Here is a 24,428-nt window from a genome sequence, read left to right on the forward strand (position 1 = left end):
TACATGCCTCTAGTGCACACCCCAAACCTTTGATTCGCAGCATTCCATACAGCCAGAGGTTGCGACTCCGGAGTAATTGTACTAAGTTTTAAGACTTCAAATGGGAAGCTGGGGCCCTAAGCAATAGGCTGTTACTTCCTGGCTACAGCAAGAAATTACTGACAAAGACATATCATAGAGTCTGTCGCACCAATAGGGATCTTTAAACACTATCCCCCACAAAAAATTAAATACAACTTATTACACGGTATAATGAACATCATCTAGGGATTCACAACATCCTCAAAATTAATTGGAGCATCTTAACCAATATTTTATCATACATTGGGCCAAACCACAGATTACTTATAGGAAACCTGGCTCTTCTAAAGACACCCTGGTCTCCAGCCACTTTAATTCTTCTCCTAGAGTTACTATCACAACAGCACCCAATGGCACATTTAGGTGCGGCAGCTGCAAACAATTTAGTTGGATTCTAGAGAACCAGGTTCTCCATCTACCAAATGGTCAGTCCACAAACTCAACTATCATGTAAACTGCTCATCAGAGGGTGTGAATTATCTTATAAATTATTTAGGAAATGTATTTATGAACACTTATACTCCATCATAAATGGTAATATAATAACTCCAGTTTGTTTTCACGTTGGAACCTCCCACAAGTTTAATGCAAATTGCATCAAATTTGCGGCCTTGGAACGCATTACCCCCAATCCTAAGGGAGGTGATGTGGACAAAAGATTATTACAATGTGAATCCAAATAGATTTTCACCTTAAAACCCAACTACTCCCCAGGGCTTAAAGAAGTCTTCAGTTTTAAACCTTATCTCTATTTGACTTCATATATATATATATATATATATATATATATATATATATATATATATCGACCACTTTGGTACTTAAGGATTGTCGACCTGTGTCATGGCTCCACAAGGCAAAGTGGTGGACCCACTGTGTCACTCACCCTGTGGGTGGAGACATGCATGGGGCGCAGGGTCTAAGCAGTAGCTTGATCTTCTCCAGGGCCTCTAGAGGTGAGGATGTTGTGTGGCAAGCTACTGCCAGGTTTTGGCCCCCATGCCCGCGAAGACAGGGGACTGCCAACAAGCAGGGACTGAAGCGTAGTACAAAAGGGAAATCCAGTAGGGTAGCCAGACAAGCCAAAAGGTCAGGACTGACAGCGAACAACGTCAGGAAACAAGCGAGAGCTTAAGACAGCAAGCAGTAGTAGTCAGGAACGAGCCGGGGTCGGTACAGAATCATGAACAATAGAGATAAACAACAGTAACCTGGAAGCAGAGCCAAAGGAACTCCTTGTTCAGGCAACTTCCTGTTGCCAGGTCACTTCCGTAAGAAGGGGAGACAGACGTTGATCAAGTGAGCCGCAGACATCAATCCCACCAGCAGAGGGAGTGCTGTTGCTGGCATGGTCTCAGGTGTTATTTAGATGTTGGCCAGCAGAGGGAGCGCATCTGCGGAATACTCTGGTTCTCTGAGGCAAGGGAGCAGCTGACAGAGAATCACCGAACTTGGAGCAGGAAGTAAACAGAGTGGCGGCACAGGTGACCTGGACTTGCGGGAATCTGTGACAACCTGTATGCATTACAATAGGATAGATCAGTCCAGTTATATAGGTTTATGATCAATATATGTCAGAACCCCTGTTCTCTAATGGTTCTGTTATATCATTACAATTATTGGGTTTTTGTGTTGAGAAGAAAATTTAGGGGGGCTGTATATAGATTATAAAGTATATTGCTTATATGACAAACTTATAATACTAAGTTGCTTTGCAGTGAATAAAGCTTAACATGCTTTCATTGCCACCTACACAAAGAAACCTATGATTTAGAGACCGTTTAAAATTTTACAGATAATGTGATTGACAAGGAACTTGTGGTAAACCACTGTGAATGGACCAGACAGATGGAAACTAACAGCTGATATATAGAAAGAGATAAGAGTAGACATTTCTTCTGTGTCAAAAGGTCGACCATGGACACTACCACCCCATCAACTGTTTATGGACTATTGTACTTTTTTGGACTTCCGAGTATATGGTATTGAATCTTTTTTTTTTTTTTAATTTTTCTTTATTGACAGAAACAAAGATACAAATACACATACAACGCAATCAACGGTATATCAAATATAAACATATTCTGCCAGTCCACTATTTTCCATTTTTCCAAACAGAAGAGTCAGATCAACAAAATTAACAAACCGTAACCAATACCAAAACATAACAAATGGGTAAAGCACATGAAACAAATACTAAAGCCAGTTACTCTAGTAATAGCATCATCAACCAGACGCGTCATCAATAACACATCACTACAGAAAAATGAAAAAGCGAAAAAGAAAAAAAAATGGGATAGTATACAATATGAATAAATTGAATATACATAGCCATCCAACCTTGAGCCCCCAATAAATAACTGTGTACAGCTAGATAATTACTAAGATGAGTTAGGTTTTCTGGTGTCATATCAAACCATATGACAAAGGAGTTTAATAATATCATTAAGTTGGGTGGGTGATAAAGTATGTTTTAAAAATTGCATCCTAGTACTAAGGAATTTTTTTTGTGGGTTAAGTGTCACGATGCTGGGTGGCTTAAGTTTTATAAAATATCATCATAGCCTGGAGGTATTGTAAAAGCTGGGAAGTGGTAGGAGGAAGAGGTTCAATCCATTGTTTCAGTATAGTGTTCTTGGCAATTAGGAGGCAGAGGTGCTCAAATTTTGAAACAGATGGTCATGTTTGTGTCCCTGTGAGGGGTGTCAATATAGAAACATCGTGGAAAAGGGCCAAATGTGGGCGTATTTGTCTAGCCTGCCCTGTAACCAAGTGCATAAAATCAAAAACTTTTTTCCAAAAACGTGAAATAACAGGGCAGTTCCATAAGGCATGTTCCAGAGGAGCCTTATTGTATGCGTATTTAGGGCATGCAGTAAGCCTTGGGGCAAATGCACTGGACTTAAAGGGGATACCAAAGGCATAATATGCCCTATAAACAATTTTAAAATGAACCTCTCTCCATTGTTCGCTGATCATTACCTTGCGAACACAGTCCCAAATACTCTCCAGAAGGTCCAAAGTGTCTGAAGGGGAAAGATCCAAAAAGGTAGTTCATTTTGTTACAAAGGACGGTAGTGCAGGGGTGGTAATGGTACTCTCCATTAAACGAGGATAAAGAAGGGATTTGGAGTATTTAGTAGAGGCCTCACCCAAAAGATGTAAAATAATCGGTGGTAGCGATAAAGCATAAGGAGGGGCAGTAGAGCCAAAAAAGGTGGATTTCACCTGTAAATAATATATAAAATGATGAGATTGTAATGCATATATGAGTCTAAGCGTGTGGAATAGAAGAGGCCTATTGGAATCACCCAATAATTGTCCCAAGCATCTAAGACCTCTACTGTCCCACACATCAAATGCCTTGTAAACCAGGCCTTGAGGAAAACATGGCGTAGATTGTAAAGGGGTAGCAGTAGTGGGCCCAATGTGGCAGCCATAAAATTTTTTAATTTCCCTCCAAGCAACCAACGTATCTCGTAGCAAAAGATTGCTTTTAAACTCACAAGCAATAAGTGAAAATGGGGTATTTAAAAAGCCCAAAAGGGAGTAAGGCCGTACTAGTAAAGACTCCAAATTAGTCATCGTATGGCGGGTAATATGCCACCAATCCTTTATATGTCTGAATATACAGGCTATGTTGTACTTTCTTAGAACTGGAAGGCCAACTCCTAGATTCTGTTTAGGCAGAGACAATTTGGTTCTAGAAATACGGGGGGGGGGGTTGTCTTGCCAAATAAATGTAACACTGCCGAGTGGAGCTTTTGGACATCTGCATGACGTAGTAAAAAAGGCAGTGTCTGCATGGGGTACAGCAATCTAGCGAAGCTAATCATCTTAATAAGATGACAGCGACCCATCAGTGATAGACGTAAAGCTTTCCACCGCCTCAGCTCCTCAAAATTTTAGTTATGAGTGGAGCGTAATTCAGGTTATACATATCTGGAGTGGAACGTGACACTTTTACTCCCAAATAGATGAGATAGGACTTTCCCTACACAAGACAGCAGTTCCTTAGGAGGGGCCAGGGAAAGACACAGTAGTTTACTTTTTGTATATTTAATTTTGAATCCTGAAAAGGTGCCAAAATATTTATTATGTTGGATGATTTTAGGCAGATCTCTGACAGGGTCTTTGAGGAATAACGTATTGTAATCTGCAAACATGACAAGGCTAATGTGTTTACACTTCATCTCGATCCCCTCATATATCTTGAGATCTTGAAAAGACCTAGCTAGAGGCTCAATGGCCAGGTTAAAAAGGAAAGTAGACAAAGGACAGCCTTGTCTTGTCCCTCTGCCCAGGGGAAATATTTGTGAGGATACCTCTGCCACATGCACTTGGGCTCTTGGACTTGAATACATAGATTTGAATGAATTTGCAATATGGCCTCTGAATCCAAATGTCTCTAATACCATGTGCAGCCAGGGCCATTCCACACTGTCAAAAGTTTTTCAGCATCTAAAGCCAACAGAGTTGATGACACCGGAAAAAATCCATTTAACCTAGCCTGTTCTAAAATCATAAGCACCTTTCCGATATTGTATGTGGTAGATTTTCCTAAAATAAATCCTGTCTGTGGAGGACTGACCAACCGGGAAAGAATTCTAGCTAAGCGGTCTGCTCAAATTTTTAAAATAACTTCACATCCTTATTCAACAAAGAAATAGGACAATGGGAACCAGGATCTAAAGAATGTTTGTGCTCTTTTGGAAGAACCTTGATAAATGCTAGATGTTCAGAGACCAGGTATGAAGCATGAGAATACATGGAATTATATAATGCTGTCAGTGATGGTGTAACTGACGGGAGACTATCTGGACCTGGTGCCTTAAAGTTAGCTGAGCTCTTAATAGCCCTTGTCACTTCCTCTTCCATTATAGACCTATTCATACAGCCCAGTTCCTCCTCAGTTAGATTTGGAAGACCTAAGCGGTCTAGGAAAGCCTTCCCTTGAACTAAGTCATTATTTTGGGAGGTATTACATTCATCGTAATAGGACGCAAAAGTAGTGGCTATCTCCTTGGGTGATTTGTGAACCACCTGGCACCTGTCCATGATAGCTGTAACTCGGGGGGAACTCTAAAACCTTTTGCAAGATTGGCCAGTAATTTCCCAGATTTATTGCTGTACCCAAAGAATTCAACCTCACGGTATGAACGAATAGTGGCATTGTACTGACCAATCCAGAAATCGCAAGACTTTTTCGCTTGCATCCATGACTCTTTGTCTGATAAGGACAAGGACGATTTTTATACCATGTAAGCCTGCCTAGCTGTAAAACAAGCTTTACAGTATTTGTGCAGGGTCTCTCTTTTAATTGAGATAACAAATGAGGCCATTATTTTACCACAGATAACCGTTTTGGCCACTTCCCAATACAGGTGAGGGTTGTCTTTGTGAACCGCGTTGTGATAGTCATAATCATGCTACCAGTATGGTAGATGTTGTTGAAACGTTTCATCCTTAGCCAAAAAGGGCAGGGAACCGCCATACAAACTGGGTTTTGTGACGAAAACTATCTGCCAAAGTCACAGCGACTGCGGCATGATCCAAGATCATAAGGGGGTGGATATCAGCAGAATAAATTTAAACAGTAAATCATCAGAAAGCAAAATAGTATCCAATCTAGACATGGTTGAATGAACCTGTGATATATTCGTATAGTCCTTTTCCAAGGGGTGAAGTGCCTCCAAGAATCTGTTAGACCAGTCCCTGTAACAAACGCAAGAAACACTGTCATTGGTGGTAGTATGGTCCTGTTTGGGTGGTGGTGGGAGTCTATCTTCAACAGAGCTGGTTACCGCAATAAAATCGCCGGATACGATCAGAGGCGCTCTGGGAACTGTTTGCACTGTAGCAAGTAGATTGTTGTAGAACAGCTGAATATCCAAATTAGGACCAAAGACTGCTAGCAAAGTTAATGCATGGGCTTGGAATTGGACAGTCATGGATGCCAATCTACCGTCGGAAACATCACAAGACTTCTTGTGCAGGAGAATAAGCACTCTGGCTTTGTGGCATGCTGCTGGAGCCCCCCATACCTCTCCTACCCAATCTTTAGCCATTAAATGAAAGTGTGAAGATGAAAGGTGAGTCTCCTGAGGTATGGCTTTATTCGTCTGCAGCTTTTTAGATGGTGCAGGATAGTGGTATGCTTGTTGGGTGATCTCAGTCCCTTAACATTCCAAGATAAAATTTTTATTCAAGGAGGTTGTTTAGGGAAAAAAAACTATAATATCTGGAATTATGTACAAGTGCAGTCCCGTGTCGTCGCCCCAGCTGAGCAGCAGCACAGGGTAATGGAATCCTTCCATGTGTGAAGAAAATTTCAAAAGTAGAACCAGGATGGATGAGGTAATGAGGCATCTGGTGTCATTGACATAGTAGGCATACCCAAAAAAAGAACACACAAATAACAACATGGTTATGGCTATTACTAATATATTACTATTAAGCGACTTCCTTTTTCCCAATGTGGGATTCAAAACAGCAGGAAACAGAATCAAGAAGCTCTTCAACTTTCTGTTTTTGCTATCTGCATGCATTGTAGTTAAGAGGAGAAAATCATACATGTGTAGTGTAAGCGAAAAAAAAAAAAAAAAAAAAAAGGCCACCAGCTCAATCTAATGATCAACATATTCTGAACTAATGAAACACAGGCTCCTTATGAAATTCCACAATGAAATTTCCAGTAATAAGGTAAAGTAGGGCAAATGTGTACTTAAGAGCTTGGGGACGAGGGTCTTGAGGATTGAGCAAATTGTTGTTGTGGCGATGTGCTACCAGGTGAGGAGGGAGGTGGGTGACATAAAGCTTTCACCATCGCTGCAGTTGCTCCTGGTCTGGAATAAATGTTGTAAGCACAGCAGGGTAGATTAGTGCGAAGCGGAAGTTTTTTTCAATAAGCTGTTTGCAAATCGGGGAAAAGACCCGACGCCTTTTGGTAGTTTCAACTGAGTAGTCAGAGGATAAAATGACTCTGTGTTCCTCCATACTGAAGTAGTCAAACCACCGATATGCCTTTAAAATTTGAAGCTTTTCATTAAAATGGTGATATTTGACAATGATTGGCCGAGATAGTGTTTTGTTACGCTGGAGTGGGCCCAGTCTGTGTGCCCTTTCTATTTTCATAGGATGTTTTAAGCCCAAAGCTTTTGGAAGCATGGTGCAACATGAAGATCTGGGGCTTTATAAGACTAAGAAATCCCAATAATTCTTAAGTTACTACGGCGGTCCCTATCTTCCAGATCTATCAGCTTATCTTGCGGCTGCTGGCATTGTTCCCCCAGTTGTTGTTGTTTGGTATGTGTACTGAGCAGGTCATCTTCCAGGTCACTGATACGCTGCTGCATGGCTTGTATTTCTGCCCCATGATTTTATACCAGCTCTGTAATGGGATGTAAGTGTACTGCCAAAGCTTCTTTAATATTTAAAAGCAGTGCTGGTTAAAGGTGCTGAGACACCTCTGAGGCAAGTTGTTTGTAATCAATAGAGGGACAGAGATGAGCAGGGCTTTCATTCCTACCTAGGCTGGTTGCTGCAGCCTCATGGTCTGATGTGGCGTCGGCCATCTTGGCTTGTGCTCTCTTCCTCGCATTCTGCTTCTGTTGACTGCGTTTGGAGGACTGTGAGCTGCCAATAAAGTGATCCATCGGTGCCCGGGATCCAGGGAAGAAAATCGCGGGATGTTGCACACTGCAGAGTCTACTCAGAGGAGCGGAGGAACTAGATGGATCCGGAGCCGCGGCTCAAACCACTCTTCACATCGGGCGCCAGAACCGAAACTCGTTATTGGATCTTTTTTTCTTAATGACGGCATAGGCCTTTCCATTAGGGGAATGACACTGTATTTCTATAAAGATTAATGTATTTCCCTGTATTAATCAGAATTTCTATGCTTTACCTGCTAAGCATTTGATTTTTTCTGTGGACAAAAAACCTGCTTTTTATTTAAACCTACTATCCTATCTCTGATGGTCCGATTGAAGACCCTCTAAAAGAACCGAATATTCAATACACTTACTGTAAATATATTTTAACACAGTAAATATGGGCAATATTGCCCTGAACCTCTAAGTACTTGTTTGTACCCTTAATGCTTACAGAGATTATATCTATATAGAAAATGTATTGAATATTCTAAAAACATGTGATATTCACTTTGATTATTTATGATTGTTAGCACCGCAGTTTTTCATAGATGATCATTTATCTTATAGAGATTTCTGATTGATATGCACCATTACAGAATGATAATATAGCTAATTGGCTATATAATGTAACTTTGAGTATTGTTGTACTCTGTCATTTTTATAAATTTCTATTTTTTTGTAAAGCAAGAACTCTTTGTAACAACTTGTTTATTAACACATATCAATATCTCATTTAAAATAATGTGTTATTGAATCCACCCGCCCCTATTCTTGTTAACCTTATTTTCATCTTTTCATTTGACTGCTTCCCTTCTCTATCTTCCTTTCCCCTCCTTCTTTTCCCCTTTTTCTACCTTACCCTTGTGTTCTTTTGCCAATTTACGGGGGACGGGAACATGGGAACAACCATCCCGGTGCATCATCCTCCGCAGGAGCGCATTACTGTGTTTCCCTGAAAATATCCTTATGGTGAGAGCAGAGAGAGATCAGGAGATTCTGCGCCTTGGCCCTTCTTAGGGCTCGCACCACCTTCATACACGTGACAATCGCAGGGTTACATAACCTACGGTATCCTGGTGTGACACTACAACTAATTGGAGGTTGGTGGATTCTCTTTTTAAACAGACCTTGCTAGTATTTAATTCATTAGCAGCAATGCATATGTATATTTTTTTTACTTTTATTTGGATTTATATTGGATACTGTTTGTGGTCAACAAAGCTTTTGGAAGTTTTGTTTCTGAGTCATATGTTAATTGTCAGCACATCTTGCTATGTTGCACTTGTTTGCTTATGAAGCTGTGCTTTTTTTCAGTAATCATTTTTGTCCATTTTTATTCATGACTTCTTGTATATATTTTGACAGGTCACAGTTAACACAGAGGTATCTCTCTATAGCATGAATAAAAACAGATTTTGTACATGAATAAATACAGATTTTTGTACATGAATAAAACAGATTTTGGTACATGAATAAATATAGATTTTTGTACAGGAAAAAAATAAGACATCCCCTGAAAATAAGCCCTAATGCAATTTTCAGAGGTAAAAAAATATAAGACCCTGTCTTATTTTCGGGGAAACACGGTAGTAATATGTGCGCTTTCTGCATCCCCACCAGCATCCTGCAGTGTTGTTGCTGAGCTAGCATCGTAACAAGGGGAATCCTCTATTATAATCCTCTATTATATTTGTTTGTTGTGGCAGTGTATTAGTTGTAATATACAATGTTATTCCTTAGTTTCAGGATTTCACAAAAAAGGTGCAGATATTTTACAAAAAACACATCATATTTTCAATGAGGTCCACCCTACTGTGTCAGAAGGCATGAGGATGGTTTTTAACCTCTTATCTAGACAAGTTATCGCTAACGATGTTGAGAAATGGAGGGTTCAATTGTGTCCCAATGCGTTTCGCCCTTAGGGCTTCCTCGGGGGACCTGTTAACCTGATGTTGAATTCCAGGCTGCATATAAACCTTTTCTATAGAAAAATACATAATGCAAAAGGGAATATTTCAAAAATAAATATAGATATAGCATACACATATTTTTTCAACATCTTGTTAAGTGGTATTCACAATAGGTGGTATTATGATGACTTGTATATAACAGAGTTAAAAGAGTAAGTCACATAGTTAGAAATAAGTATATATTGTATGTATGTAAGTTAATTGAATTTTATGACACTTCTATATATTTATAATTTCATGCATGTGCAGGCATTATTTGTGTAAACTGTCCAACATGATTCTATTAAAAGATAGGAAGGGTACTTACATGAAAAAAGCAGTAGGTAGAAGAGAAAATGTATAAAATATTCCCTGAAGTAAGCGTCTAGAAGTAAGAGATGTGTCTAGAGTATGAAGGCAAGTAAAATAATTGAGTACATGACAAAAATAATAAAATGGAAATTTAGAAAATCAAGGATGTCAATAGTGGTGTCAAATTAGTAATAGTTTTTATATATCCATAAAGATTGGGTTTGATTAGGTCAGGGTAAAATGATATTAGTGATATATAAAAGCAGAATTCAACATAGGTTGCAGTTATGTCAAAAGGGTTATGTAAAGATGTGGATTTGCAAAGTTGTAGCATGAAGAAAGATAAACAAATACCTGACTGATATGGTAGTAGAAGAGAGAAACAAAGATGAAAAATCGCCTAGTGTTGTATGCAGCAGGAGCACTGTGTGAGGGAAACAGCGTGAATGCGTTGCTGGAGTGTCTGTTCTTTTATGGGGAAGACTCATAGATACGTGTGTGTCTAGAGTACTTCCGCCCTAAAACCTAGGATGTGCTTCCGCCCAAAAAGGATGTTTATGTGTGAGGCCTCGGTGAAACCGCCCCATGCTTTGTGATCCAATCGTGGGCTTCATCCCAGTCCCAGACACAGGCCTTACAGGTGCCCCAAACAGTCCATGATACACCTGTTCCTCCTAGTTCTTCATCAGCGGCTGGAAAGTCACATGTACGGCAGTATGTGGAGGAGTCCCTACAAGGGGTTGGAGAGGCGGAGCTACAAGCATTCATTGAAGATGCTCAGTTGTTTCAGTCATCTGACGAAGAGAGTCAGTTCACAGGCTTTCCCCCCAGTTACTTTTCACCAGAACACTCTGAGCCAGACGAGCCAATTCAAACTGGATCCAAAAGACTGCTGCTTCCTTTCGGCACATATAGGGAAACTGTCTCATCTGATGATGATGATGATGTCCTTGATCCGACATGGGGCGAACAAGGAGATCATCATAGGCAGGAAGAAGAGGAGGAGGAGGAGGAGGAAGAAGAGGAGGAGGAGGTTACAGAGCGCCCTTAAAGGGGGAGAGGGAGGAAGAGGGTAAAAGATGCCCACACTTTGCATTCTTCAAGTACCAGTGAGGCAAGTCATAGAGGTAAATCGTCGGAAGCTGTCACCACAGCTATGCCTCAACAACTGGGGACCGCCACCACGAGCACCAGCTCCAGAGCACCTTTCGGCCCAGTTAGATGTTCGCCAGTGTGGGCATTTTTTAATGTCCATAGTGATGACAACACTTTGGTCATCTGTAAACTGTGTTCTCAACACTTAAAACGAGGCAAAAACCCAAACAAACTTGGAACAAGTTGCATGAGCACTCATTTAAAAAGACACCACCCAGTAACCTGTAACCTGGCGGGAAAACCTGGTCAAAGCACAGAGCTCTGTGCAACCACCTCTGCCTAAGAAGCAAGCTCAAACTGCTCGATCTTCCTCTGCTGCCTTTCCTCCTTCTGCCACCAAAGTTACCCGTGCTGCTGCCAGCAATTTGAGTGTGGAATGTAGCCAAGCATTACATTTTTCAGGCTCTACCAGCGGTGAGCAGGAGCTCCAACGCAGATCGACTGCTGTTTGTCGCATTGCTAGCAGTCAGGACCAGGCATCATTGCCATCCCCCACAACTTCTACCCCATCGTCCAATGTTTCTGTAGTTAGCATTAGCAGCATCCAACCTCCATCCCCCAGATTCTGGAGCGCAAGAGGAAATATGGCCCAAATGACCCCAAAACAAAGCTAATCAATGCGGCAATTGCAGAGCTGATTGCGTTAGAGCTACTCCCTTACCGGCTGGTGGACTCCAAGGCATTCCTCTGCGCGAACCCACAGTACCTTATGCCTAAGCAACAGTATTTTGCAGAAAAATGTGTTCCTACTTTGCATGAACACGTGCAGAGCAATGTGTCCATGGCCCTGCTGCACTCAGTTTCTGGCAAGGTGCACCTGACAACCCACAGTTGGTCGAGCAAGCATAGAGTGGGAAGATATACTTCTTATACAGCTCACTGGTTAACTTTGGTGGCAACAGGGGAAGATGCAGCGGCAGCAAGGCCTGCATACCTACCTCTGCCAAGAGCACATCGCCATGCAATTTCCTCCTCAACCTCCACTTCCACCTCCTCCTTTGACTCTTGTGCCTCAACCTCTTCCTCTAGGGACACTTTGCCGTGGAGACCCAGCACCTCCCATTCTGCAGCATCTGTTCACCGCCAGCAACAACCTGCAGTTTGCTATTTCGATGCACAATTCAGACGTTGCCACACAGTCCTAAGGTTGCGAAGCCTGAGTTCCCTCAGCCACGCGGGAGCAGGAGGACATATGGCTAACTTCCAACAGACTTCAGCCAGGCAAGGTCGTGTGTGACAACGGGGCCAATCTGCTGGCAGCCCTGCGTTGTGGGAAACTCACACACGTACCTTGCCTGGCTCACGTCATGAACCTGATAGTACAGCACTTCCTTAGGAATTACCCAGGCTTTCAGCCGCTGTTGCTGAAGGCCAGAAAGTTGTCAGCGCATTTCCGCCGGTCGTACACATCCAGTGCCAGATTGGTGGATTTACAGCGAAATCTCAACCTGCCAGTGCACCGGTTAATTTGTGATGTGGCACAAGTTGGAATTCCACCTTCTACATGCTGCAGCGGCTGGCTGAACAACAGAAAGCGGTGGTGGATTACGTGGCAGAGTCTGTTCTTTTCAGACGTACCTACCTACACTACCTGTCTTCAGCCCTGCGGAGTGGCTGAAAATTGAGGACTTGTGCAGTGTATTGTCACCTTTTGAAGAGGCCACCAGGATGATCAGCAGAGATCAGGCCTGTGTCAGTGAAACCATCCCCATCATATGCCTGCTGGAACAGATGATGGTGGATCTCGGACACGACACAGAGCGGACGCTGCATCAAGAGATGACGTTTCAAACATCATCTCGGACATGCGTGCCTACTAGGCATAGAGCACCACAAGTCCAGGAAGAAGAGGAGGTGGAAGAGGATGAGGAGGACATTGCAGGCATGGGAGAAGGGGAGGAAGGGTCAGAGGAGGATATTGAGGGTACATGGCATTCATCCACCCAAACACAAGGCGGCATGTTCCGTGGATGGCAAGACCAGGCGGAGGAGAACGACTCTGTGCTGCTGTTCGACCCATAGGAGTGTGGGTCCAGAATTACCTCAGCTGTGGGTAGTTTGAGCCACATGACAGCCTTCATGCAGGAGTGCAAAGCCAAAGATCCACGCATACAACACATACAAAGACTGATAACTATTGGATTGCTACATTACTGGATCCACATTACAAGCCTGAGATACAACAACTGATCTTGCCCCAATACAGGGGACCTAAAATGCAGCGCTACCAAGAACTGCGTGTAAGGGACTTGTGCTCAGCCTTTCCAGCTGCCAGCAGCAGGGATCCCTATGGCAGTTCTACCAGCCATGGGAGCCAAACAACTGCTTTAAGCGGCATGGGTGGCAGCAGCAGTAGAGGTCGTCTATGCCAAACTATGCAGGCTTTTTTTCAGCGGAAGCAAGCTGCCAGTTGTGCAGCAATTGCCAATGACACTCAGCAGCGGTACTCAGTCATGGTGCAGGAATTACCTGAGCTCTGCATGGGACATCTGCAACCTGCAAAGCCAAGACCCACTGGGCTACTGGGTATCCAAGCTTGAGCAGTGGCCGGAGCTGGCAGAACATGCCATTTAGGTCCTTGCCTGTCCAGCCGCAAGTGTGTTATCTGAAAGAGCGTTCAGTGCAGCTGGGGGCGTAGTGAGTGACAAACGGATTCTGCTCTCTGCAGAAAATGTCGACCGAATCACTTTTATTAAAATGAATAAGGCTTGGATCGTCAATGACTTCAACCCCCCCCTCTACAGAGTGTACTGATTAGTCGTCATTCTGATGGGAAGAGCACATTCACAGCCTTTTGGCATCTCCTTCTACTTCTCCCCCTAGAGGCCCTCTACCTCTTCTCTGTCTCTGAGGTCTATAACTTGCAATGGAGCTGTGTGACTGGCTAATTTTTTTTTACCAAGCACCCCCTTCAGGGCCCTCTGCCTTTATCTACTTTGAGGCCTATATTACTTGTAATGAAGCTGTGTGATTTATAATTAAATATTTGTATTTTTAGTAGAGATAAATAGATAGAATAGATATCTGTATCTCTATTTTTTTTTTTTTACAGAAATACAGAATTTTTTCTATTTTGATAGATGGCAAGTGGAATCAGAATGAAATATCTGTATTTTTTTTACAGAAATACATAAATTTTTCTGTTTATTTTGATAGATAGCAAGTGGTATCAGAATGAAATATCTGTATTTTTTTTACTGAAATACATACATTTTTCTGTTTATTTTGATAGATTGCAAGAGTTAGCATAAATTATGAGAACTCTTGCAAGCTATCAAAATAAACAGGAAAATTTCTGTTTTTCTATAAAAAAATACAGATATTTAATTTAGGCTAGAACTCGCTATCTATCTAAAAAGCCATAAAATTGTATGTATTTCTCTCCAAGAAAAACAGATATTTAATTATCATTCATAATTAAATATCAGTATTTTGTAGAGAGAAATACAGATTTTTTTAATGGCTATTTAGATAGATAGCAAGTGGGATTAGAATTCAATATCTGTATTTTTTTTACAGAAATAAAGAAAATTTTATGGGATTTTGGATAGATACTAAGTGCTATCAGAATTAAATATCTGTATTTTTTATGGATAAATATAGATATTTTTCTGGCTTTTGTGATATATTACAAGAGGTATAATTTAGGATACCTCTTGCAATCTATCACAAAAAAATACAGATATTGTATTATGATAGCACTTGATATCTATTCTAAAACCCATAAAAATTCAGTATTTCTCTCCAAAAAATATAGATATTTCATTCTGATCCCACTTTGCTATATATCTCCAAAGCCATATAAACTTATCTATTTCTCTACCAAATATCTAGATATTTAATTCTGATAGCACTTGGTATCGATCCAAAAGACCATAAAAAATTCTATATTTCTCTACAGAAAATACAGATCTTTAGTTCTGATCCCATTTTGCTATTTATCCCTAAAGCTATAAAAATTAATGTATTATTCTACAAACAATACAGATATTTAATTCTGACAGCACTTGGTAGTTGGTATCTATCCAAAAGGTCATAAAAAATTACATATTTTTCTCCAAAAAATACAGATATTTTATTCTGATAGCACTTGGTATGTATACTAAAACCCCCCAAAAATGTATGTATTTATGTGAAACAAATAAAGATATTTAACTGTGATAGCACTTGCTAGTTATCCACATATGATAAAACATGTATGTATTTCCCCGCGTATTTCACCAAGTCCGTTTCCTTTTATGTGGTTTCACTAGATAGTAGGTATGGAAAGTGTGATTTTCGTTAATCCATTCATGTCTCAATTAGCTACAGCTTCTACACTGTCCATAGAGGTGATGGCCTCAACCTCCAATGCGGTCCACGCTCCGTCACAGAGCCCACCGCCTCCTACTGCCTGTTACTGCTGCCACCTTCCCAGTACACAACTCTAGATGCAAGATACTAATGCAGTCCACACTTTGTCTCAGAGGCCACCACCTCCTCCTCCTTCTGCTGTAAATGATGCTGCCGCCTGCCCAGTACTTGACTATAGATGCCAGATGCTAATGCTGTCCACACTCCGTCTCAGAGCCCATTGCCTCCTCCTCCTGCTGTAAATGATGCTGCTGCTTGCCCAGTACAAAACTCTAGATGCCAGATACTAATTCCGTCCACACTCTGTCTCAGGGCCCACCGCATCCTCTTCCTGCTATAAATGATGCTGCCGTCTGCCCAGTACCTGACTTTAGATGCCAGACACTAATGCCGTCCACGCTCTGTCTCAGAGCCCACCGCCTCCTCCTCCTCCTCTTGCTGTAACTGATGCTGCCATCTGCCCAGTACCCGACTGTAGATGCCAGATACTAATGCCAGCCCCACTCCGTCTCAGAGCCCACCGTCTCCTCCTCCTGCTGTAAATGATGCTGCCACCTGCCCAGTAGCTGACTGTACATGCCAGATACTAATACGGTCCCCACCGTCTCAGAGCCCACCGCCTCCTCCTCCTGCTGTAAATGATGCTGCCGCCTGCCCAGTACAAAACTCTAGATGCCAGATACTAATGCCGTCCACACTCCGTCTCAGAGCCCACCGACTCCTCCTCCTGCTGTAAATGTTGCTGCCGCCTGCACAGTAACTGATTTTAGATGCCAGATACTAATGCCGTCCACGCTCCGTCTCAGAGCCCACCGCCTCCTCCTCTTGCTGTAACTGATGCTGCCACCTGCCCAGTACCGAACTGTAGATGCCAGATACTATTGCCAGCCACACTCCGTCTCAGAGCCCACCGCTTCCTCCTCTTGCTGTAAATGATGCTGCCACCTGCCCAGTACCTGACTGTACATGCCAGATACTAATGCGGTCCACACTTCGTCTCAGAAAGGTAGGAAAAGGCAGTCCCCTACACAGCAATGTCTCCACTAGCTACAGCTTCTACACTGTCCATATAGGTGATGGCCTCCAACAATAATGCCGTCCTTGCTCTGTATCAGGGCCCACCGCCTCCTCCTCCCAGTACCCATCTCTAGATGCCAGTTGACAATGCCATCCACACTACTCAGTTCCCACCACCTACTCTTCCTGCTATTACTGCTGCTGCCTGCCCACTGTCCAGTACCCAGCTCTAGATGCCAGGCTAGACTCAAGCTCAACAGGATTTTCTTTCCCCACTGATTCCGCCAAGCCCTGTTTTCTTTTCATGTGCTTTCACTCGATAGCAGGCCCTAAGACGAAGTGTGGAAGGCATTAGTAACAGGCATCTAGAGCTGGGTGTAGTGCATCTTAAATGACACCCCGATGTGTGTAATCTGAAATTTTTGATTGAATGTAGAAAACCACGTCTTCTGCTTCATCTATTGGTATCACACTTTATCAACTGAATTTCTGTGTATGTTACCCCGGAACTGGGAAGTGGGACAGCAGTCCCTCTGTATATGTTGGGGGGATGAGATGGGAAACACCGGTATATTCACCAGGAACAAGAGGTCCTTGATGACCACATTGAGCCATGAAGTTATTGAGCTCAGCAGACGTCCGAAGACTTCTCCACAACAAGTATGTGGCCGTCCTGGGAGACTCCATTCAAAGATCCATCAACAAGGATCCTGTGAAAATACTGCAGAATGATGAGTTTCAGACTGAGAAGCAGCTGAAAGGGAAGGGTGAGATGTCATTTGCAAACGACACAGTGGGGGATCTCTGGGTGAAATGCACAACGCCATAATTTACCGCCAAGTGCGTCATTACAGAACTGACCATCAACTTGTACGGTTCTATTTCCTGACCCATGTTACTTTGGAGTACATAGAGAGCGTGCTGGCCAACTTCCAACATGGACCTCAGCCCGACGTTGTCATAATCAACTCATGTACAAAACCAACCTGGACCACCTGTTTATTCTGCTCACCGAGGTGCTGAGCCCCAAATGTCTGGTGATATGCAACATGTCCATGTCTGTTGGATTCAAAGCTGGTGAAGTACCCAATTCCTAATGTGCATTGGGACATCATAGAAGGGAATTTCTACAGCGCCACACTGGCAGATTTGCACCAATTGGATGTGATTGACTTGCACTTCCACTTACGCTTCAAGCTGCGCTCCAGGGTTGCCACCCACTCGAATCAGCTGGCTCATCGGAAGTATACCTGCATCCTGATAGCTCACATTGATTAAGCCTGGGGCGTGCAGCAGGAACTGCAGGAAGAGGAGGCGGTGGGCTCTGAGACGGAGCATGCTCGGCATTGGTAACGGGCATCTAGAGCTGGGTACTGGGCAGGCGGCAGCAGTAACAGCATGAGGAGGAGGGGGTGGGCCCTGAGACGGAGCAAGGAGGGCATTAGAAGTTGAGGCCATCACCTATATGGACAGTGTCGAAGCTATAGCTATTGGAGACATGAATGAATGAACGAGATTCCACTCTGTCCCTACCTACTATTTAGCGAAACCACATGAAAGGGAATGGGCTTGGCGGAATCAGCGGGGAAAGAAGACCCTGTTGAGCTTGAGTCTAGTCTGGCATCTAGAGCTGGGTACTGGGCAGTGAGCAGGCGGCAGCAGTAAGAGCAGGAGGAGGAACACAGTCATCCACACTACGTTTCAGGGCCCACTGCCACTGTAGGGACAGTGGGAATCTCATTCATCCCAATAGCTACACCTTCTACACTGTAAATAAAGGATGACAGCCTCAAGCTGTAATGCAACATATACAGAGGGACTGCTGTCAATTACAGCCATCTAGGTGGCATTGATGATGCACTACACCCAGCTCTAGATGCCAGTTGCCAATGTGGCCCCCGCTCAGTCTCCACCGCCTTCTTCTCATGCTGGTGCCACCTGTCACTTGTAACTTATACCAGAGCTGTGTAGCTGGCTAATTTTTGGACTGAAAGACCCCCCTCAGAGACCTCTGCCTGTACTCTGAAGCCTGTGTATGGCTTGTAACGGAGCGGTGAAACCTGGTGGCTAATTTTTGGACCAGAGGAACCCCCTCATGTCCCTCTCTGCCTCTACTCCGAGACTGTATAAAATCCGGCATGTTCCCATGACCGCCCCAAAAAATGGCCTTGCCAGCAACAGAAAAAAGACTTCCCTATTTTTTTTTACTTGTACAGTGTTGTGCAGAGCTAGGGGAGTCTTGACATGTCTTTATAAATGTATTTAGAGGGTGTAGAAGCTCTACACCGTCCCAAAAAAACAAGTCTTTCCCACATTGACTTTAATGGAGTTCGAATTCGACGTTCGATCACCCGAATAATTATGCATTATTCGTCCGAAAAACGGTCGAATCAAATAGTGAGCTATTCGACCAACACTAGTAATGACCACATCCCTTGTATCAGCTGCAGCTGGTGGTCATCACTGCTCCTCCATTTAGTCTGGCCTCACACTTCATGCTATGCGGGTAATATTCCCTTCTGGGATGCGAAGAGCTGGTGTGTTGTCCTCTCCAGAGGTCCTGCTCCTCTACTTGCTAATTAAGATAAGTTGATCTTCTTTTGGTGTTTTGTTGTTCTTTTGTTGTTACTAGGCCTCAGGGAGACACTGGTTCTTTCATCAGGGAAGCAACCAGTAGTCTCAAGCCCAGTCACTACTCCTAGGGCTATTCAGGGTTACTAGGGTCTAGGTTCCAGTGTATGAGTATTCCCACCATCAGGGGATATTCATACTGTCAGGAGTCAGGGCTAGGTTAGGGTGTCCATAGGGGGTGACCGTTTCCTTTTCCCTAGCCATTGAAGGCTTAGTTCCTTGTATTTATCTTTCTGTTTTCCTCCCCTCCCCGTTATCCGTGACATTTACAAAGCACATAGCAATCTGTATAGTAAAAAACCGTGGTATCTAAAAATAAAATAAACGTTTGACTTAAGATATACTTTAAGTTGTGCATATTGGCAGTCTTTTTCATCTATGTAATAATTAAAACAACTTATCATAAAACAATAAAATAAGAATCATTACTTTAGTTTTCAAAAATTAAACTTACAGCATTCATTCCTTGTCCATAAAATGGCACCACTGCATGGGCTGCATCTCCCATTAGAACGCATTTATTATCCAGGCAAAATGATGAACACTTTACTGAGATCAAAGCTTGTGGTGGCAGCAAGAAAAAATCTTTTTTTAGTTTGTCCCTTAAATGAAAACGTCAAATTATAGAGTATGAAAAATGACTACTGCACTTACAGCTTTAAATAAAAACACATCTTTTTCTAAAGTATTATTATAATAAATATTATTAATAATATTAAAAAGCTACACAAATCAGCTGAGCATTATGTTAACTATCCATTTCAATATGCAGACCTCATAACAGAGGAAAGTATGAATCTGCTAGAAAGTTTGCTAGAATATTTGCAATATATATATATATATATATATATATATATAACTATATATATATATATATACAGTTAGGTCCATAAATATTTGGACAGAGACAACTTTTTTCTAATTTTGGTTCTGTACATTACCACAATTAATTTTAAATGAAACAACTCAGGTGCAGTTGAACTGCAGACATTAAGCTTTAATCCAATGGGTTGAACAAAAAGATTGCATAAAAATGTGAGGAAGTAAAGCCTTTTTTTTACACAATCACTTCATTTTAGGGACTCAAAAGTAATTGGACAATTGACTCAAAGGCTATTTCATGGGCTGGTGCGGGCAATTCCTTTGTTATGTCATTATCAATTAGGCGGATAAAAGTTGATTTGAGGGAGGGGTGCTTGTATGTGGAAGATTTAGACAACATGCGGTCAAAGGAGCTCTCCATGCAGGCGAAACAAGCCATCCTTAAGTTGCAAAATCATAAAAAAAAATCAGAGAAATTGCTACAATATTAGGAGTGGCAAAATTTACGGCTTGGTACATCATGAGAAAGAAACAAAGCACTGGTGAACTCAGCAGTGCCAAAAGACTACCAAAAGTCTACCATACAGAGAAGACTGCATGAAAGTAAATACAGAGGGTGAACTGCAAGGTGCAAGCCACTCAAAAGCCTCAAGAATTGAAAGGCTAGATTAGATTTTGCTCAAAAACATCTAAAAAAGCCAGCACAGTTCTGGAAAAACATTCTTTGGACACATGAAACCAAGATCAACCTTTACTAGAATGATGGCAAGAAAAAAGTATGGAGAAGGCGTGGAACAGCCCATGATCCGAAGCATACTACATCATCTGTAAAACAAGACAGGGTGCAGTGTGATGGCTTGCGCGTGCATGGCTGCCAGTGGCACTGGGACACTAGTTTTTATCGCTGATGTGACACAGGACAGAAGCAGCCGAATGAATTCTGAGGTGTTCAGAGACATACTGTCTGCTCAAATCCAGCTAAATGCAGTCAAATTGATTGGGAGGCGTTTCCTAATACAGACGGACAATGACCCAAAACTTACAGCCAAAGCAACCCAGGAGTTTATTAAAGCAAATAAGTGGAATATTCTTGAATGGCCACATCCGTCACCTGATCTGAACACAACTGAGCATGTACTTCACTTGTTGAAGACAAACTTCGGACAAAAAGGCCCACAAACAGCAACTGAAAGCCGCTGCAGTAAAGGCCTGGCAGAGCATTAAAAAGGAGGAAACCCAGCATCTGTTGATGTCCATGAGTTCAAGACTACAGGCTGTCATTGCCATCAAAGAGTTTTCAACCAAGTATTAGAAATGAACATTTTATTTTCAGCTTTTTAATTTGTCCAGTTACTTTTGAGCCCCTGAAATGAAGTGATTGTGTTAAAAAAGGCTTTATCCAGGTTGAGTTTCAGGAATCGGTCAGACATCCATGATGAGATGGCTGACAGGCAGCATGAGACCTTATCCAGGACTGAGGGACACAGGTCAGGGGTGGACAGATAAATTTGGGTGTCATCAGCATACAGATGGTACTGTAAGCCAAAGGAGGATATGAGACAAAACTGTAACTATACAAAAAAAGAAAAGTATCTATGAAATCTATTCTTTTCAAAATAAAATATAATAAGAATAAATATATTTACTCTCCAATTAAATCCACGGAGTCTGGAAAATATGTCTTGAAGAAATTCATCACTTGATCTTCTGTACTCAGCTTTTCAAAGTCTTCAAACGGCATGAAAAGAGTACAAGTAAAGGTTTTATCCTAAAGATGTAAACAATTTTTTTAAAAAGTTATAAAGTAAAACAGCATACTTTAATTTTGAACATGTTTAATTTTTAATAAGTAAATATAGTGTATGTATAAGGCCCTGGTCAGCACCAGTCCTCACCAGTCCCTCAATCTAACACCGCAGTCTTCACCTTTAGTAAGCCTCCGCTCAGCCTTGGGAGACTGGTTGCATCTCCCAGCACTCTGTTGCCCCCCGGACTTACTGCGCAAGAGATTGTGTCTGAGCTAGCAGCAAGCCAGGAGCCCACAGATAAAGCAGTACCAAGATTCCAACAAAGACAAGTCCAGAATACAGAGCAGAGGTCATACACAGAATATCCACCCACCAAGAACAAGGGCAAAACACAAGCAGAGTCGGGGTCACAGGCAAAAGGTCAGTCCAGGCTACGTACAAATATTAGATCAGGAACAGGCAAGGTCAGGAACAGTAAATCACACAAACATACCAGCAGCAAGTCAGCCTAGCTTAATACTACAACAGGCACTGGGGGCAGAGAGGCTATAAATTCTAAGCAGTCATTGGCAGTGCAGGACTGAGTCAGGAAGTGATCAGCCTCTAGGATTCTCTTCAGCTGTGCACAGCCTAACAATGGATGCTGGGGATGCTGGGCAAAATAGGCTGTGTGGGATACTGCAGTGGCGCACAGCACGGGATTGCTGGCCTGATAAGCAATTTCTACTAGTATCTAGATGTAGTATATGTTTTCCTATCCTTTGACACAAAGAACATCAATAGTTGTTGATAGTGATACCTTTTATTGACTAGCCAAATATATTTAGAGATGCACACTTTCAAAAAAGATTAAATTGTCTTTATAAGGGAAAGATGAAGTTGTTAAGGTACGTGAGTTCTGTCTGATTTAATCAGCAATACAAAGGTTGCCCTCAAGCATGCAAACTTGAAAAAACATGGCATGTTTTACAAACTAACTGCCAATAATGCTCCCTGCACAATGTCTATTTGTAAAATGATAAAAATGATAAAAATAAAAGATGTCAAATGAATACTTAATCTCATTCTCTAAAAGAGAAAGCTAAACTGTAATAGAAAAATAGTACAAAAACTGTCAATTTAGTGTGTTTGTTTATTGCACCACATTGCACCAGTGGATATTACAATGTTTAACTGGTATGACTGGACACCAAGAAGTACATTTTTAAATTATTCCCGTCAATTTGGCTGTATTTTTGTTCACAGCTGTGCAAATGCCTATGCATTGCTTGATTCCATGCCTACTAAAACTAAGACCTATTCAGCCACCCAGTGGCCAAACATCAAAAGAGCACATTAGTCACAAAAGTAAATGCAATCTTCCAACAATTACCTTTGCAAATCAAATTGACAGGGAAATATTTTAATAATAATATTTATACTTAAGTGTGAATATTAAAAACACAAAATACATTTTAAAAAATGTAAATAATATCTTTATAACACAACATTATAAACGTATATTTCAAACATTTTTATTGGTTTTTCAAAGGGTTTTTTACAATATATTTTTTTTTTTGGGGGGGGGGGGGGTTGAGATAGTCACATAACAAGAAATTCCAACAAAGAGTTAAACTTTTATATAAATTCACCCATCATACAAAATCCAGATAATAACAGGCACTTTTTTGTTTTAAAAAAAAATTACATACGTTTCCAACTAAATATTGCATCATGTCAGTATTAACAATATAAATTTACCCTTTTTACGCCTAAAGCGGAACTAAACCCCAAGTTACTCACCTGTCCCTGTTCCCTCGCAGGGCACTGCCATCTTCTTTTTTCTATGCTTCTGCCTTGGGATCTTTGACCATTCCGTTTAGGCAGGCCGGGATAATGCAAATCCAGTAACTCCCTTAGGTTTTGCATAGGAAACGTTGAACATAAATTCTTAAAAGTGAAACTTCAGTTCTGCTTTAAAAGTACAAATTTATGTACAGTTGTCAATTTAGCAGCAAAGCACACACTGATTAATATAAACATTCCATGGTAAAAAAAATATATATATACAGTTGACAATCGAAAATCCGGCCATCGATAATCCAGATGCTTCAGTTTTCCGATCACATTTGCTTCAGTTTTCAGATCACATTTTCAATATAGGGGCTGCAGTATACTGCTTGGCCACTTAAGTTTTCATGGTACTGTTCTCCAGAAACTGCTGTTAGGTCTTGCTTGCTAAACTAAATACACGTTGAGACGTCCCTGCTGCCTGCTCCCTAGAACTGTGCCAGATGTCCGTGGTGCTGTGAAAGGAAGACTGGCCTGTGTGTGGAGGTAAGTAAAAAAAAATCCAGAATTTTCTAAAATCCGGGGCACCTCAGGTCCAGAGGTTGCCGGATTTGTGATTGTCAACTGTAAATATCTGTTTTATCATCATTTTAGAGCGGTTATTTATTGGCTGGATAGGTCGAGTATTAAAAGTCTTGTAAACTGGGGGTGGCAAAAAAAAAAAACTCAATACCCATGAGTAACTCCTCTTAAAACATTTCCAATGCTGAAGGATATGTGGGTTGGTGTTAAAATAGCAGGAAGGGTCATATTCACAGCTCCCTTGTTATCAAACTACTGGCCCACAGGCCTGCAGTTTCACTTTGGACTTCAACTGCCAGCTAAAAAAAGAAAGGAAATATTTTTTATCAACTTACTTTGGGGTTTTCATTGGC

The 24,428-nt window shown here is 41.8% G+C and overlaps 1 protein-coding gene across 1 annotated transcript in view; it reads right to left on the bottom strand.

Moving 5' to 3' along the window:
* KMO (kynurenine 3-monooxygenase) overlaps positions 1–24,428 on the bottom strand; it is a gene marked incomplete at its 5' end in the record, with an annotated part of 82,210 nt that overhangs the window by 17,114 nt on the left and 40,668 nt on the right. Inside the window, 2 exon segments of the mRNA XM_072409090.1 lie at positions 19,608–19,755; positions 21,622–21,743. Of these exon segments, the coding sequence (XP_072265191.1) occupies positions 19,608–19,755; positions 21,622–21,743 (270 nt within the window).

Source organism: Pyxicephalus adspersus, chromosome 4, assembly GCF_032062135.1.
Source record: "Pyxicephalus adspersus chromosome 4, UCB_Pads_2.0, whole genome shotgun sequence".
Lineage (NCBI taxonomy): Eukaryota > Metazoa > Chordata > Amphibia > Anura > Pyxicephalidae > Pyxicephalus > Pyxicephalus adspersus.